Source organism: Diaporthe citri (assembly GCF_014595645.1).
Source record: "Diaporthe citri strain NFHF-8-4 chromosome Unknown scaffold_3, whole genome shotgun sequence".
NCBI classification, from domain to species: Eukaryota; Fungi; Ascomycota; class Sordariomycetes; order Diaporthales; family Diaporthaceae; genus Diaporthe; species Diaporthe citri.
The window spans coordinates 1910091-1924362 of NW_025064848.1; the positions used below are offsets into that span (position 1 = coordinate 1910091).

Below are 14272 nucleotides of genomic sequence, written 5' to 3' on the forward strand. Positions count from 1 at the left end.
TAAAAGATTTTATAAGAAAAGTTCCTTTTATTTTCTTTATAGCTTTAAATTAATTATTTTAATTAAGACTATTATTCTTATATAGCATATTTAAACCTAAACTTTAAATATATTTGCTTAAAATGCTCTTAATTCTTAGCTTTAATCACTCCTTAATCTTTTATAAAATGTAAATGCTGTTATGGGCTCGGCCCCAGAGGGGCTGCAGGCTGGCTAGCGCCTTCTCCCATAAGCTGCAAAAGCAGCAACCTTCTAACTAAGCCAAAAGGTACGTAATAATCCAAGCTCCCTTGGATTACCTAGCCACACTATATAAGGCTTGGGCTTCCAGCCCAAGCCCATCACATAGCCCCTTCCTTCAAGGCTCCCTCCTTATATAGTGGTACAACTACCCCCAAGGCTCACCCGCGACATTGCCTTTTCAAGCCAGGGATCTTCTTCACGAAAGGGGTGCCCGCATTTACTTGCGGCAAACGTGACTCGAACCCTCGACCCTAGAGCTTGGATTATTTGTTATGGGCCCGGCACGGGCATGCATTACGGCTTGGGCAATAGCCCAAGCCCATCACAAATGCAATAATTAAATTAGTTTTAAATTATAAGAAGAAAGCTATGCAATAAAATATATATTATGGTTTCTCTTAACTTATTCCCTTAAAAAAAATAACTTAGTTTTGCTTATTAATAAGCAAAGGAAAGCTAATTATTCCTTATTTTAAAAATTAACCTATTATTAATTTAATCCTTTTATTATTTATAATATTTATTATAATAATGTTTATAAACTTTAAATACTTAATAATATTTACCTTTTAAGCATATTTTTATTAAAATAATTAAAAAAATTTATTAATTATTTTAAAATATAAAAACTTAAACTTTATTTACTTTAAGAAACTAATCTTGCAATTATTATAAATAATAACCCCTTTTTAAATATTTTAATGAAATTTAGCCTATTTAACCTTATCTTAAATAACTTTAACTTTAATTATTATTAAAATTAATTAAATATATCTTTATTTATTACTTAAATATATTAATTATTTATAAGCTTAAATTCATTAAATTCTTTAAACTTTAATATTTAAAATACTAAACTTATAATACGCTTATATATAAAATAAAGAAACTTAAAAAATAAGCCTTTATAATTTATTAACATTTCTTTACTTTAATTAAACAACCCTTAATGTTCTTAATATAACTAGCTTAGCAATACTTTTAAATCTTAGCTTAGGTATTTATTTAAGGGGAGGGGGTTATTTTCTCTTATATATGCATATATATATATTTATTATAATATAAAATTTCTTTTTATATATATTTATTTACTTAATTAAATTTAGCCTTAGGTTTAAATATAAAATATTATATTTTTAAAAAATGCATTATAAAATTTATTATATACTTATTTATTATTTTCTTATTAAAACTAAAAACTTTCTTTTTCTTTTAATAACTTAATTTACTTTTCCCTTTTTCCTTTTACTTTAATTATTATTTATATCTTACTAAAAGCTTACTCTTATAATTAGCATAATAAGAATTCTACATTATAAGATTATAATTATTAGCCTTAAATAATGCTAGCCTTTTTATTTTAAATAATATTAAAGCTAATTATTCCTTTAAGCTATGCTATCTTATTAATAATAATTATAAAGCTAAGCATACTCTTAAACTTTACTTACTTAATTATTATAGCTTCTTATACCTTCTTTATATTATTATATTTATTAAAAGTATAATTAAATCCCTTAATATAATAAATATAATTAATATAAGCATTATTATAAAAATTATATAAGGAGCGGTAATTAAAAAAGGAAATTATAATAAAGATATTTTTATTTATAATTAAAAAGAAGTTATAATTTATACGCTTTAAGCAATACTTATAAAGGAAAGCATTTTAATAATTATAAAAGGCTATAAGCAAAGCTGCTTAATAATAATAATTAAAGTAATTATATATTGCTATTATATACTTTTTATAAGAAGCTTTATTACTTTCCTTAATAATAATAATATTTATATAGCTTTTAATTAAATTCTTAATATTATTTAAAAATTATTTTTTTTATAACTTATTAAGAAACTTATTAAATAATTCCTTAATTACCTTTTTAAAGATAGGATTAATAAGTTATTAAGCAAGGTATTAATTTTATTTAATATTAATAATTTTATATATATAAATGCTTTTTATAAAGGCATTATAAAGAATAATTTTAATAAATTAATCTTTATTAAAAACGTTTTATAACTTAAAAAAGGTATAAATATTCTTAATTAAAACTTACTTAGCTTATAAATTATAATAAATAGCTTAAAAAGGAAAAGGGAAATTTTTTTATATTAAACTTCTTAACCTTAATTAAAAAAAATTTAATAATAAAAATGCTATTATAAAAAAATATTAAAGGATAAGAAAATTATAATATTTTATTTTAATTTTAGCTTAACTTAAAGGCTAATTAAAATTAAAAGAATATTAAAAAAAGAAAGAAGGAAAAAGAAACTTAAGGAAAAAGAAAAGATTTATATATATAAGATTATTATAATAAGAAAAAGCAAGCAATGCTAATAATAAGCTACCTTATTATTAAAAAAAGTAATTTACTACTTTGCTTTTAATTAGGGTTGGTTTATCGCTAAGAAGGAATTACTTACCTTTAATTCCCTGCTTATAAAAAAGTTATTTATCTTTTTATTATAAAGGAATTTTAACTAAATAACTTATTTTAATTTATGCTTAATAAACTTATAAATTAAAAAAAGAATACTTTATAATTAACTATTATTTAAAAAAAATAAAAAACTATATATTTTTTTACTTTAATTATTAATAAAATAATAAATTAACAGCTTTTAATAATAACTTATAAGCCTCCTTATTACTCCTTTCTTTTAATTAATATAACTATTTAATTTAAGGGTAATAAGTTACTAGCTTTTATTATTTTAACTTATATATATTATTATACCTATTTATTTATAACTAAGCCCTTTTTCTTTTTCTTTTTTTCTTTTTTTTCCTATCTTTATATCATTATTAATTAAAAATTAAAAATTAATTATTACTTAGCTATTTTAATAATAATGCATTTTTAATATATTAATTTTTTCCCTTATTTAATTCTTATTTAAAAATAAGTAATAATTATTTATAAAAGCTACCTTAAGCTATAATTAAATATTAATTATATTTCTTCTTTATTTTTAACCCTCTTTATCTTAATTACCTATATAATAATTTTTAAAAATATAAGGCTCTTTTTATTACTATACCTCTCCTTTTTATTACTTAACTTTTATTACTTACTCTTTATTTTATTACTTATCTTCTTTACTTTTTTTCTTTATAATTAAAAGTTAAAATATCTTTTAATTAAAAAAATAAGGTAAAGAAATAATTTTAATTACTTTTATATTATAAAATACCTTAAAACCTTAATATTTTAATTTTAATAATTAAGCCTATTAATTTAAGAAAGAATAATTTAGTATTAATAATTATAAAACTTTCTTACTTTAATAACTTTAAAGATTTACTTAGCAAAGCATTATAATTTTTAAATATTATAAATATTTAAAATTAATAAAACTTTATTTAAAAAGTAAGTATTAACTTTTTTAAAAATCCTTTTAAAATAAAAATTATTATAAATAAAGTTTATTTAAATAATATTTAGTAATTTTAAATCCTTAATTAATTATTATTCTTTAATATAAAATAAATAGCATTTAATAATAAGCTTATAAAGATAATATAAAAATATTTCTTAAGCATTAATTTTTATTTTAAGCTAAGAAAATTAATTAAATTAATAAATTTAATAAAATAATATTAAGCCTTCCTTATTTTTAATCTTTTTAATATAAAAGGAATGCTTTATAAATATAAAAAATTAAGAACTTAATATATTATAGCCCTTATAATTTAGCAGCTTTTTAACTTTTAAGATATTATATTTTTACTTAAAGAACCTTTATATTATAATTATACCCTACTTAAGAAATATTAATAATATAAATTAATAAAGAATTATAAATTCATTATTATATTTATTTATATACTTAATTATTAAATAATAATAATTTTTAATAAAATAAAAAATTATTACTTGCTATAAAATAATCTTATATTAAAAGATAAGAAAAATAAGATAAATAAGGATGCTAAAGCGCTTATTTATAAATATTTAATAGCTACTTTAAAAAATAAAATATAAAATTTTAATAAGGAATTTATATTAAAATTAAGATAAATTAATAAAGTATTTTATAAATAGCATGCTATTAAGTTTATTAAAAACTACTTTAGGGAAAACTAAGGAAAGAATAATTAAAAGGTATAGAATTAAGCTAAGGCTTTTTTAATTAAAATTATATATTATAAAATGCCTAAAGCTATTATTAGCATTGCTACTTAAATATTTGCTATTTAATTAAAGCTTAACGGAATTAATAAAGCTATTTAAATGCTTATATTAATTCCCCTTATTAGGATTAATAATATAAAAGTAATTAAAGCAAGAAGTAGGCTCTTATTATAAAAAGACATTATTTAGCAACAGCTATTTAAATCGCAATATATTAAGATTGCTATTAATTATAAGAAAGGCATAAAGGAAATAATACCTTTAATGTAAATTGATTTAATAACCCAATTTTAAATATTTAATATATAGCAAGGTATAAACTTTTAAATAGCTTAAAATTAATTAAGCATAACTTTAATTAAATAAGCCTTTAATTTAAGCATTATATTATAAAATATTTTAAAGCTAGTAAGAAATGCTTATCTTAATATATATAAGGATCTTTCTTGCTTACTTATCTTAATAATAAATATAAACGGAACCTAAAGTACGCTAGCTAACTTAAAATAATTAAAATAGCAATGAAATTTATTTAAGGATGATTTAAAAGGCTTATAAGTAAGCTAACTAAGCAATTAAATGCAAAGCATGAATATTAAAAGCGAAAGTGCTGCAAGAAGCAAGAGCAGAAGTTAGCAAAGCCAAAGTACTATGCTTAATGCAATAATTAAAAAGAAGAATAAATTTACTTCCCGTTTTATAAAGATATTTAAATTTTTAATAGCTATGCTAATGCTAACTATTAAAGCAAACTTTAATGGTTAAGAGAATATAATTAATAAATATGCTATTAAGTAAGTTTTAAAAATATTTAAAGCTTTTATAAAAAAGCAAAAGTTATAATAAAATAAGCAAGTAAGGAATTAAAAATAATTATAATAATTAAAATTATAATAAAGTAAATTTTAAAACCTAAAGGTTTAATTAAAAATAGCAAAGTTTTATTTTAATAATCTTTATAATACTTATTATAAAGTATTTAAAGAAAGGTATATTAATAGGTATAGGGAATTATATAAAAAATAATACTGCATTAAATTTTAGCTAGCTATAAAAAGCTAGCTTTTATGCTTATTTTAAATATTCTTTTAAGAAATTAACTTTTCTCTTTTTTTATATATTTAGTGCTTTAATTAAGCTTTTCTTATTTTTAAGAATTTTTAAAATATTTATCTTTTCCCTTTCTTTAATTCCCTTTTATTCCTATTTTTCCTCTTTATTGCGTTAAAGCTCCTCCTTAAGTTATCCTTAAGAGGGTTTAGCAAAACCTATCCCCCATTATTTAAGTGGCTCGTTTTCACTGCTTAAAGCTTAAATAGCTTAAGTTTAATTAGCCAAACCTTTAATTTCCTTAAAATGCCTAAGATTATAATTATTATCCTTCCCTTAGCTTTTAGTTATTATATTTATAATTAATATAATATTAATTTAAAACTTTATTTATAATATAAATTATAATTATATAGCTAAGCTATATTTTTATTATAAATCTTAAGTTTAAAAATAACTCTTTATATAATTAAGTTAGCTTAAAAAAAGCTATTTTTAGCTTAAGAACTTCTTTATAAGCTTTAATTATTATTATTTTTAAGTTATCCTTTTTAATATAATCTTAACTTAATGCTTATTAATAAAGTTATAGCTTATTAAATATTAAATATAAAACCTTATGCAAGTCTTTATTTAAGTTTTATACTTTTATCTTTATAAATATTATTATTATTTAATTTATATAATAATGCTAATAATTAAGGATTATATTAAAATATATCTTAATTTTAAGGTATGCTATTATAAATATATTAATTTAATTTATAAAATAAAAATAATAAGCCTTAGCTTAATCTTTAAGCATTTAAGAAAAAACTATATAAAATTAACTTAGCTAAATTTTAATATAATAATAAATATTAAAAAATATCTTTATCTTATTATTTAGCAAGTTATATAAATTCTTAATATACTTATAAAAATTATTAAAGATTTTTATAAATTATATTAACTTTGCTAAATTTAAGTGCTTATTAAGAATATATTATAAGGAAAGAGTTTTATATAGGTTATATTTCTTATTTAGCGAAGGCATTTTTAAGGCAGCTTAAGGTTATATTAAATATAATATATATCTTTAATATAAGCTTTATCTTTATTTTTTTATTAATAATAATAAGCCTTATTAGCTATATTAATTTTTAATAAATTGCATTATTAAGTTTAAGTTTTGTAATTATGCATTTAAAGCTAGCAGCGGCAGTAAAAGTTATTTCGGGGATTATTCTCTTAATAATTATTATTATTTAAAGCTTGCTTATAATGTTTATAAGGGCTATACTTATAGTTACTGTTTTTAAAGTTATATATAATATTTATTTATGCTTAATTTTAGGGCTAATAAGGCATTATAAAGCTTATTATTAATTTATTTTAATCTTTTCTTAGCTTAAGCTATAGCAATTAATTATAATGCTATAAGTTAGTTGTTATATTTTATATAAATACCTTATATTTAAAAGAAGACTTTTAAGCATTATTAATAAAAATTTAACAATACTTTAAATATTGCTTATATTTATATTATATAATCCTTATAATAAGTAATGAAAAGATTATTATTATAAAGGTTTTATTATATATAACTTGCTAAAGTACTTATTAAATAAGTAATTAAGTATTTTATTAATGTTTTTTATATAAAGGCTGTAAATTATAATTTTAAGTTAATATATTTATAATAAGCTAAGTTAATTAAAGTTTAAGTAAGCATTTTATTAATTATATACTTTTTAATAAAAGTTAATAGCTTTTTAATATTATTAATTATGCTTATAGGTTTTTATAATAAATATTATAAAAAGTAAGATTAATAAAATAAAGAAATATTAATAAAATAAGTAATATTTAAAAGTAAGTTAATAATGATAATTTAATAATAAGCAAGTTATAATTATTAAGAGAAAGAAGTTATTAATTCCTTTAGGCTTTAAAAGCTAAGGCTTTCTTTTATTATTAAGTTTTTTTATATTAATTAAAAGTATAATGCATGATTTGCGCTTATTTATAATATAACGTTGCATTAGCTTTAATAATTATAATAATTATAAGCTTTATTTATTTAATAATTACAATAATTATAAGCTTTATTTATTAATAAAATAAAGCTTTATTAGGTTTTACTAAGTTTTAAAAAAGATTTAAAAATAAGTTTATTTTTAATAAAGTTTTATATATAATAAATATATATCTCTTAAATGGCAATAAATATATATATAAATATTATAAGGAATGCTACTTAATTTATTTAATCTTTATAATATTTGCTTAGGGAGTTTAATAATATAAGGAGGCTTAAAGAAGTAGTTATTATTATATAATGCTTATTAATAAGGAGAATATAATTTTTAAGTTAGGGAAATCTTTATGGAGTTGCCTTTTCTACCTTATTAATTTATAGTGCCTATAATTACTAATTAATATTGGTAAGTTTCTTATATATATAATAATTATATGGGAAGCAATCGTATATTAGTGTTGTTTTGTCTTAGTTCTGAGAGGCTACGTGCCCCGGAGGGGATAACTAAAGTAGCCTTCTAAGTGCGAGGGTCGTACTTGCCAACAACGTGAGACCCAACACTCTGCAGACCTGCGGGGTCAGGGTGTATTTAAAGACTCTGGGTATAATCTTTTTCTGTATGGCTTGACTGCCAGACTAGATGTGACATGCGACAGCTCTCCATGTCTGCCTGGCAGCCTGCTTGCTGTGTGTCTCCTCTGCGCCAAAGACCCTGGACTTGCGGAAAAGCAGTGACCCGAAACGGTCAAACATGTGGAACACACAGGCAACTTTCCAGGGGTCTATTGGTTTTTCATTTGCATAGCCTGATAATCTTCGCTTGAGTTGGCGAACATGGTGTCTCACTTCGATGTCCTACATGTCGCTTACTGTTTTCATGGCTATCCTGTACCAATCCAGAATAGTTGTTCTCAGCTCTGCGGCTGCACAACATCTCCCATGATTACTGAAAGCTGCATCGCGAATCAAAAACGTCTCCTTCTGTCCGATAGCCATCGTAGTGGGTAGCTTGGATGGCTCGATGCTGGGCAAATTGTAGACCAAAATTCAAGAGGACGTAGCTAGAGGAACCAGCACAAATAGAGGAGCAGTGGGTTTTATACACACCGACAAATTTAGAACAAAGGTTTAAAGCCTCAGCAGAGGAAGCCACTGCTGCGTCACATTCCCTGGGGCTGTGATTACATTATCTAGGCAAATCATACATGCAAGCACATTTCGCCTGATAATATAAAAAAGGGGCAGGGCACAGAATAACGTAGCTTAATCAAGTATCATCTGCAATTACATGGTTATCTATGAGCACCTTTGCTAACATCTCAAGAGCCTGAAGAGAAAGCCCAATGGATTTGCCTCTGCTAGATTTATAGCAAGAAAACCAATAATTCCGTCAGTTTCAACCTCATCAAATTTATCCTTCACCTCGATCCTGCCTAGGCACTTCATCTCCACAATGTAGACTCGGTACATCAGGTACGTTGAAGATCATGAGGATATGGCTCCAAACAATCTACCCTTGGTAGCTTACTACATAATTGCCTATATCTCACTGAACGATTTGATCACAGCGGGACTGAGCAAGTGCATCAAGCACATAGGTCCATGGCCCGGATTAAACTTTGGTCTTCGGGCCAGTCCAACCTCGGTGCCGTAGGCTTAACCGACCTGGACACGGTTCTCGGAACAAGAACCCGGATTTAAGGAGCCTGCAGCAACCACTCCAGATAAGCAGCGACACAAAACAGGTGCGAAGAAACGGCGAAAACAACATTTTCCACATACCAAAGTGTACTCCGACACAGTGACAGCCAGGCCCCACGAAGAAAGTTAAGTGCTACGGGAAAGTTGGGTTTCTTGCCGGAAATTTTCCGATTTGTTGACGAACATTAAACCGCAGGCAAAGAGGTGAACCGCCTCTTGGAATTGTTAGCATAGCCTACCAATCACTTCCGGAATCTGTATATTACAGACCACTGTGCTATGATGTCAAGAGTTTGACAATTAAAAAGCGACGAACTTGTCCACACTACAGAAATAGACGACCTTGCTCGCTGGCTAGCAAGTGGCCTTGTAGGTTCTTTTTGGTGGATCTCTATCACGTGTGCGGTTGGGAACACATAAGATAGGTCACGAAATCAAGTTTGATGGGAAATTTTTAGGTACCTCCCATCATGGTCAGGTCTGTTCGTTTCACTGAATGGCATCTCTCCCTGCCTTTGACACGCGAGCGTGTGAGCTGGTGTAATCTCGACGTTTCCTGGTACTATTCGGGGAGATGATGTTTTAAGTATCTGTACAATTTCTATGTTTTTCAAGGTATAATCAGGGTGAGGCTCCTGTCTGCTTTGTGAATATTGATCACGGATGCTCATGTAAATGCCTCTGTGCTGTGTTACCGTTGCGTGGGTTGGAGATTGGTTATCCCAAGGATGTTAGGGAAATAGAAGGCAAACAGAGGAGAAAGGTGAGGGGTTGCTCCCGTGAATGGCAGAAGAAGGCTTGGTACTAGGCGTTCTGGACGAGCTACATCTGTATCAAACACTGGCTCCCGGCCGTCAGCACCACACCACCCTGGTAGCAGCAGCTCATTTACAGACGAGCGAAACAGGCAGGGGACTCATAACGTGTGCATTTAGAACTCTTCACTAACCCAGGCATCAAATAATCCCTCCTCCCCAGGATCTGAGAGTGCAGCAGACTTCAGCTGCAAAGACCTTGCCCAGCAAGAGCGCTGTGATATCAAAGGAGGTTGAACTCAGCAGGAGTGGGTACAAATCCAGGAGGAGTGGATACGACGTCTTATAAAGTCTGGCCGCCCGCAATAGCTATGGAGGTGGAGGTTGGCGTCGGTATCCATCAGATTACGATCTGATCTGCATGCGGCAAGCCAAGCAGCCAGCCAGGCTGGCAGGATGCCCCCTGCCCACGGGATGGGCCAAGATGGGCGGATGTCCCCCAACCGTTCCAGCGCCTCGGGCCAGGCAAGGGTCATGGGGAAGGAGCCACTCACACCGCCTTGGATCGCAGCCTACTAGATATCCACAGTGCTACCTGGGTACCCTGCCTGTCTGACCATAGTTGGTGTGAGCTAGGCGCGCCTCAAGATAAGAACAAGGCCGCGCTGGGGTCGACCGACCACTTGCGCCTCAGCTTGGCCGGGCAGGGCAGGCCAACGCAGGGCCAGCCACGCCTACCCCCGAGTGGGCTGTTCTGACCACTGCCGATCTCCTCTCCTCTGCTCTACCTTCCTCTTCTCTGTCTTGGCATTTTATCTGTGAGACAACTTGATCTCCTCCACTATCCCTCTCACACACCCTCTCTCTTCTCCTCTTACAAGATCTGGTCTATTGCTCCTCCGGTCGCCTCGTTGCTCCACTTCCAGGCTTACGAGCGCATACACACTCGGACTGCGGAACCACGGAACCCCGGGACTACGGAACGCATCACGAGCGCACTTTCCCAACACGGCGTCCCGTTTGGATCCAGATAGGCAATTGGGACCAGAACGGCACACGACGATACCAGGGACACGTACATGGGTGCTTCTGCGACCTCCAAAGCATCGCAATAATGCTGTCACGCCCGAGGCGCATGCTCCCACAGCGGTGACGCCCTTCTTGCTCCTCAGGCAACCGAGGAGCCGTCTCCATCCAGGAGACTTCGAAACCGAGACGAGAAAGACTGGTGGAAAGGAAGGGCACGGTCGACAGATCAAAGTCGACTCGAACGGCCTCGAGAGCCAGCCACCCACGGCACGTCACCCTCACTGCCGCCCTCCGAGGTGTGACAGACACCGAACCCGCCCGCCCGCGCCGCCGAGGAAGCCATGGCCGGGAATCAGGCAGAACGCGACATCGAGCTTAACATCCTGAACTTCAAGGAGGACTACAGCCTGGCAAACGGCGAATCCTACCTGACCAGGGAGCCCACCTACGAGATGCCCCGCAGGCTGTCGAAGGCCGGCCCGGACAGGTGGCGCCGCTGGGTAGACTCGTTCCGCCGGGACCCTCATAGCAGGATGACCCCCAAGAACGCCTTTACCGCCAACCCGGGCTGGCCCCGCCTGGGTCATGGCAGCGGCCCCGCCGGCCCGGACGATGAGGACGACGACGACGATGGCCACCATCCCGGCCGCAACTACTACGACGTCCGCGCGGCTAACTACCGCACCGCGCACTCGCTGCTCGCGAGGGAGCTGAAAGGGAGGCATCTGCAAATGATTGCCATAGGTGGCTCCATCGGTCAGTGGCGCTTTCGCATGCCCGTGTTCTGGAACATGTCCGTCGAGTTACCGTGTGTCCGGGCCTGGATTGGCGCTGGTTCAAGTGCCAGCGCTCCAACGGTGCGGACGTTGTGCATTTCTCCCCTGAATTGACTTTCTGGTCGAGTGTCGACTACAACATTGCGCACGGTCTTGGGCGAAGATACCTAGGTACCAGCTGGGTCTCTACCTCGCCTACTTATGCATTCTATTCGTCTTCACGTCCAACGCGCGGCTCATTCTTTATTCTTTTCTTTTCGCTGACGTTTTACCACAGGAACCGGGCTGTTCATATCCTCTGGATCCGCTCTAAATACTGGCGGACCTGCATCGGTTTTGCTCGCCTACATGATTATCGGGTTAATGCTCTACTGCGTGATGCAGGCTCTGGGCGAGCTTGCCGTCGTATTCCCTATCGCTGGATCATTCTCTGCCTACTCAACCAGGTTCCTGGACCCGGCATGGGGCTTTGCCATGGGATGGAAGTAAGTGACAGCCCAATTCAGGACACTGGATGGCAGGGTACTAACTGAGTTGTCACAGCTATGCCCTCCAATGGTTAATAGTGTTACCATTGGAAATAATAGCGGCGTCCATCACAATATCCTATTGGAACGCTGGCATCAACAAGGCCGTGTTTGTAACTGTCTTCCTCGCCGTCATTATAGCTATCAATCTGTGTGGCGTCAAAGGCTACGGTGAAGCCGAGTTTATCTTCGCCATAGTCAAAGTGACGGCTGTCATAGGCTTCATGTGAGTCTACTTGGCACACTTTCCCTACGTTAAGTCGTCCTATGCTGACAATATGAAGCTTACTCGGAGTTGTCATCAACATTGGCGGCACTCAGGACAGTGGCTACATAGGTGGTAGCTACTGGCAGAACCCAGGCTCGTTCAACAACGGCTTCAAAGGGCTCTGCAGCGTCTTCGTGACCGCCGCCTTTGCCTTCGCCGGCACCGAGATGGTCGGTCTCGCGGCGGCGGAGACGGCCAACCCGCGCAAGTCGCTGCCGACGGCCATCAAGCAGGTTTTCTGGCGCATCAGCCTCTTTTACATCCTGGCGCTGACGCTCGTCGGGCTGCTGGTCCCATACGACGACGAGAGGCTCCTGGGAGCCAAGTCCGTGGCCGACACGAGTGCTAGTCCCTTCGTGATCGCCATCCAAGACGCGGGCATCCAGGTTCTTCCTAGCGTGATGAACGTGGTGATCCTCGTGGCGGTGATGAGCGTGGGCAACTCGTCCGTGTTCGGCTCGAGTCGCACGCTGGCGGCGTTGGCGGATCAGGGCCAGGCGCCGGCATGGCTGTCGTACATCGACCGGCGCGGACGGCCGCTGATGGCCATCCTGTGCGCGTCGCTGTTCGGCTTCCTCGCGTACCTGGCCGACATCCCGCAGCAGGGCGAGGTGCTCAACTGGCTCCTTGCCATCTCCGCGCTGTCGTCCATCTTCACGTGGGGGTCCATCTGCCTGGCGCACATCCGCTTCCGCATGGCGTGGCGCGCCCACGGCCGCTCGCTCGACGAGCTCGCCTTCCGCGCCCAGGCCGGCGTTGCCGGCTCCTGGGTCGGCCTTACCCTCAACATCCTCATCCTCGCCGCCCAGTTCTGGACGGGGGCCTGGCCAGTTAACTACGGCGAGTACAGCGTCCAGGCCAACGTGCAGACCTTCTTCCTCAACTACACCGCCGCCCCCGTCGTCATCATCATGTACGTCGGCTACAAGCTGTGGTTCCGCACGCGCATCGTGCGCAACAGCGAGATGGACATCGACACCGGCCGGCGCGACTTCAACCTCTCAGTGCTGCTGGCGCAGGAGATGGAGGAGAAGCGCAGCTGGCCCAAGTGGAAGAAGTGGTATAAATTCTTTTGTTGACCGGGTCGACGCACGGGAGGTGGAGTTATTTATTGAGTAATTCACTTATATTATTACTCTACGTACAATCCCCATTGATTCCGTATATGTGTGTGTAAGGGGGAGGGGGTGGGTTTATTGAGCGCCCTCTACTTTACCTCCTTGACGGGCATGTTTTATCCCGGGCGTATGGGCCGACATAGTCATATGGAACTACTGTGGCAAACATGAGGCGTTGGTTAGGACAGGACCTAGATAAGAGGACTGGCTATCACCCAGACTAAGGAAGCAGTCCACGGTGGGTTCGGGTATGGTCATCGCAGTGGACGGGTGCATTTATACTACCCACGCTCGCAAATCGCGGGTTCATCTCTAGATATTGGATATCCAACGCTTTGGAAGTTCTCCAGCAACCACCACGGTCCTCCTGCCTTGTCATATTTGGCTCCGCCTACTGGGTATCGCTGGCTTTTCTGGTGATTTTAAGGAGACTCACTATGTGTAGAGTCGAGACATCCAGGTATGCGTCTATGTCAATCGAGATGTAATTCTAGGGCATGAAGACCTGTTCACTTATATATTGCTAAAACCGTGGTATTGCCGACAAGACAGCAATCATTGCGGCATGTTTGGCGAGCACAATGCAGAAGCAGCATAACAAGAGCAGCTATCGCCGGCTGGCTCACAGATAGGCGTATCT

General features: G+C 34.1%; 1 protein-coding gene across 1 annotated transcript; it reads left to right on the forward strand.

Moving 5' to 3' along the window:
* Window positions 1–11284: 11284 nt before the first annotated feature.
* Window positions 11285–13593, forward strand: INS49_008143 (uncharacterized protein; the record flags this gene model as incomplete). The annotated part of the gene is made up of 4 exons (XM_043168888.1): window positions 11285–11699; window positions 11997–12204; window positions 12263–12472; window positions 12531–13593. The coding sequence occupies 4 exons, from the start codon at window positions 11285–11287 to the stop codon at window positions 13591–13593; spliced, it is 1896 nt and encodes a 631-aa protein (XP_043026568.1).
* Window positions 13594–14272: the final 679 nt, after the last annotated feature.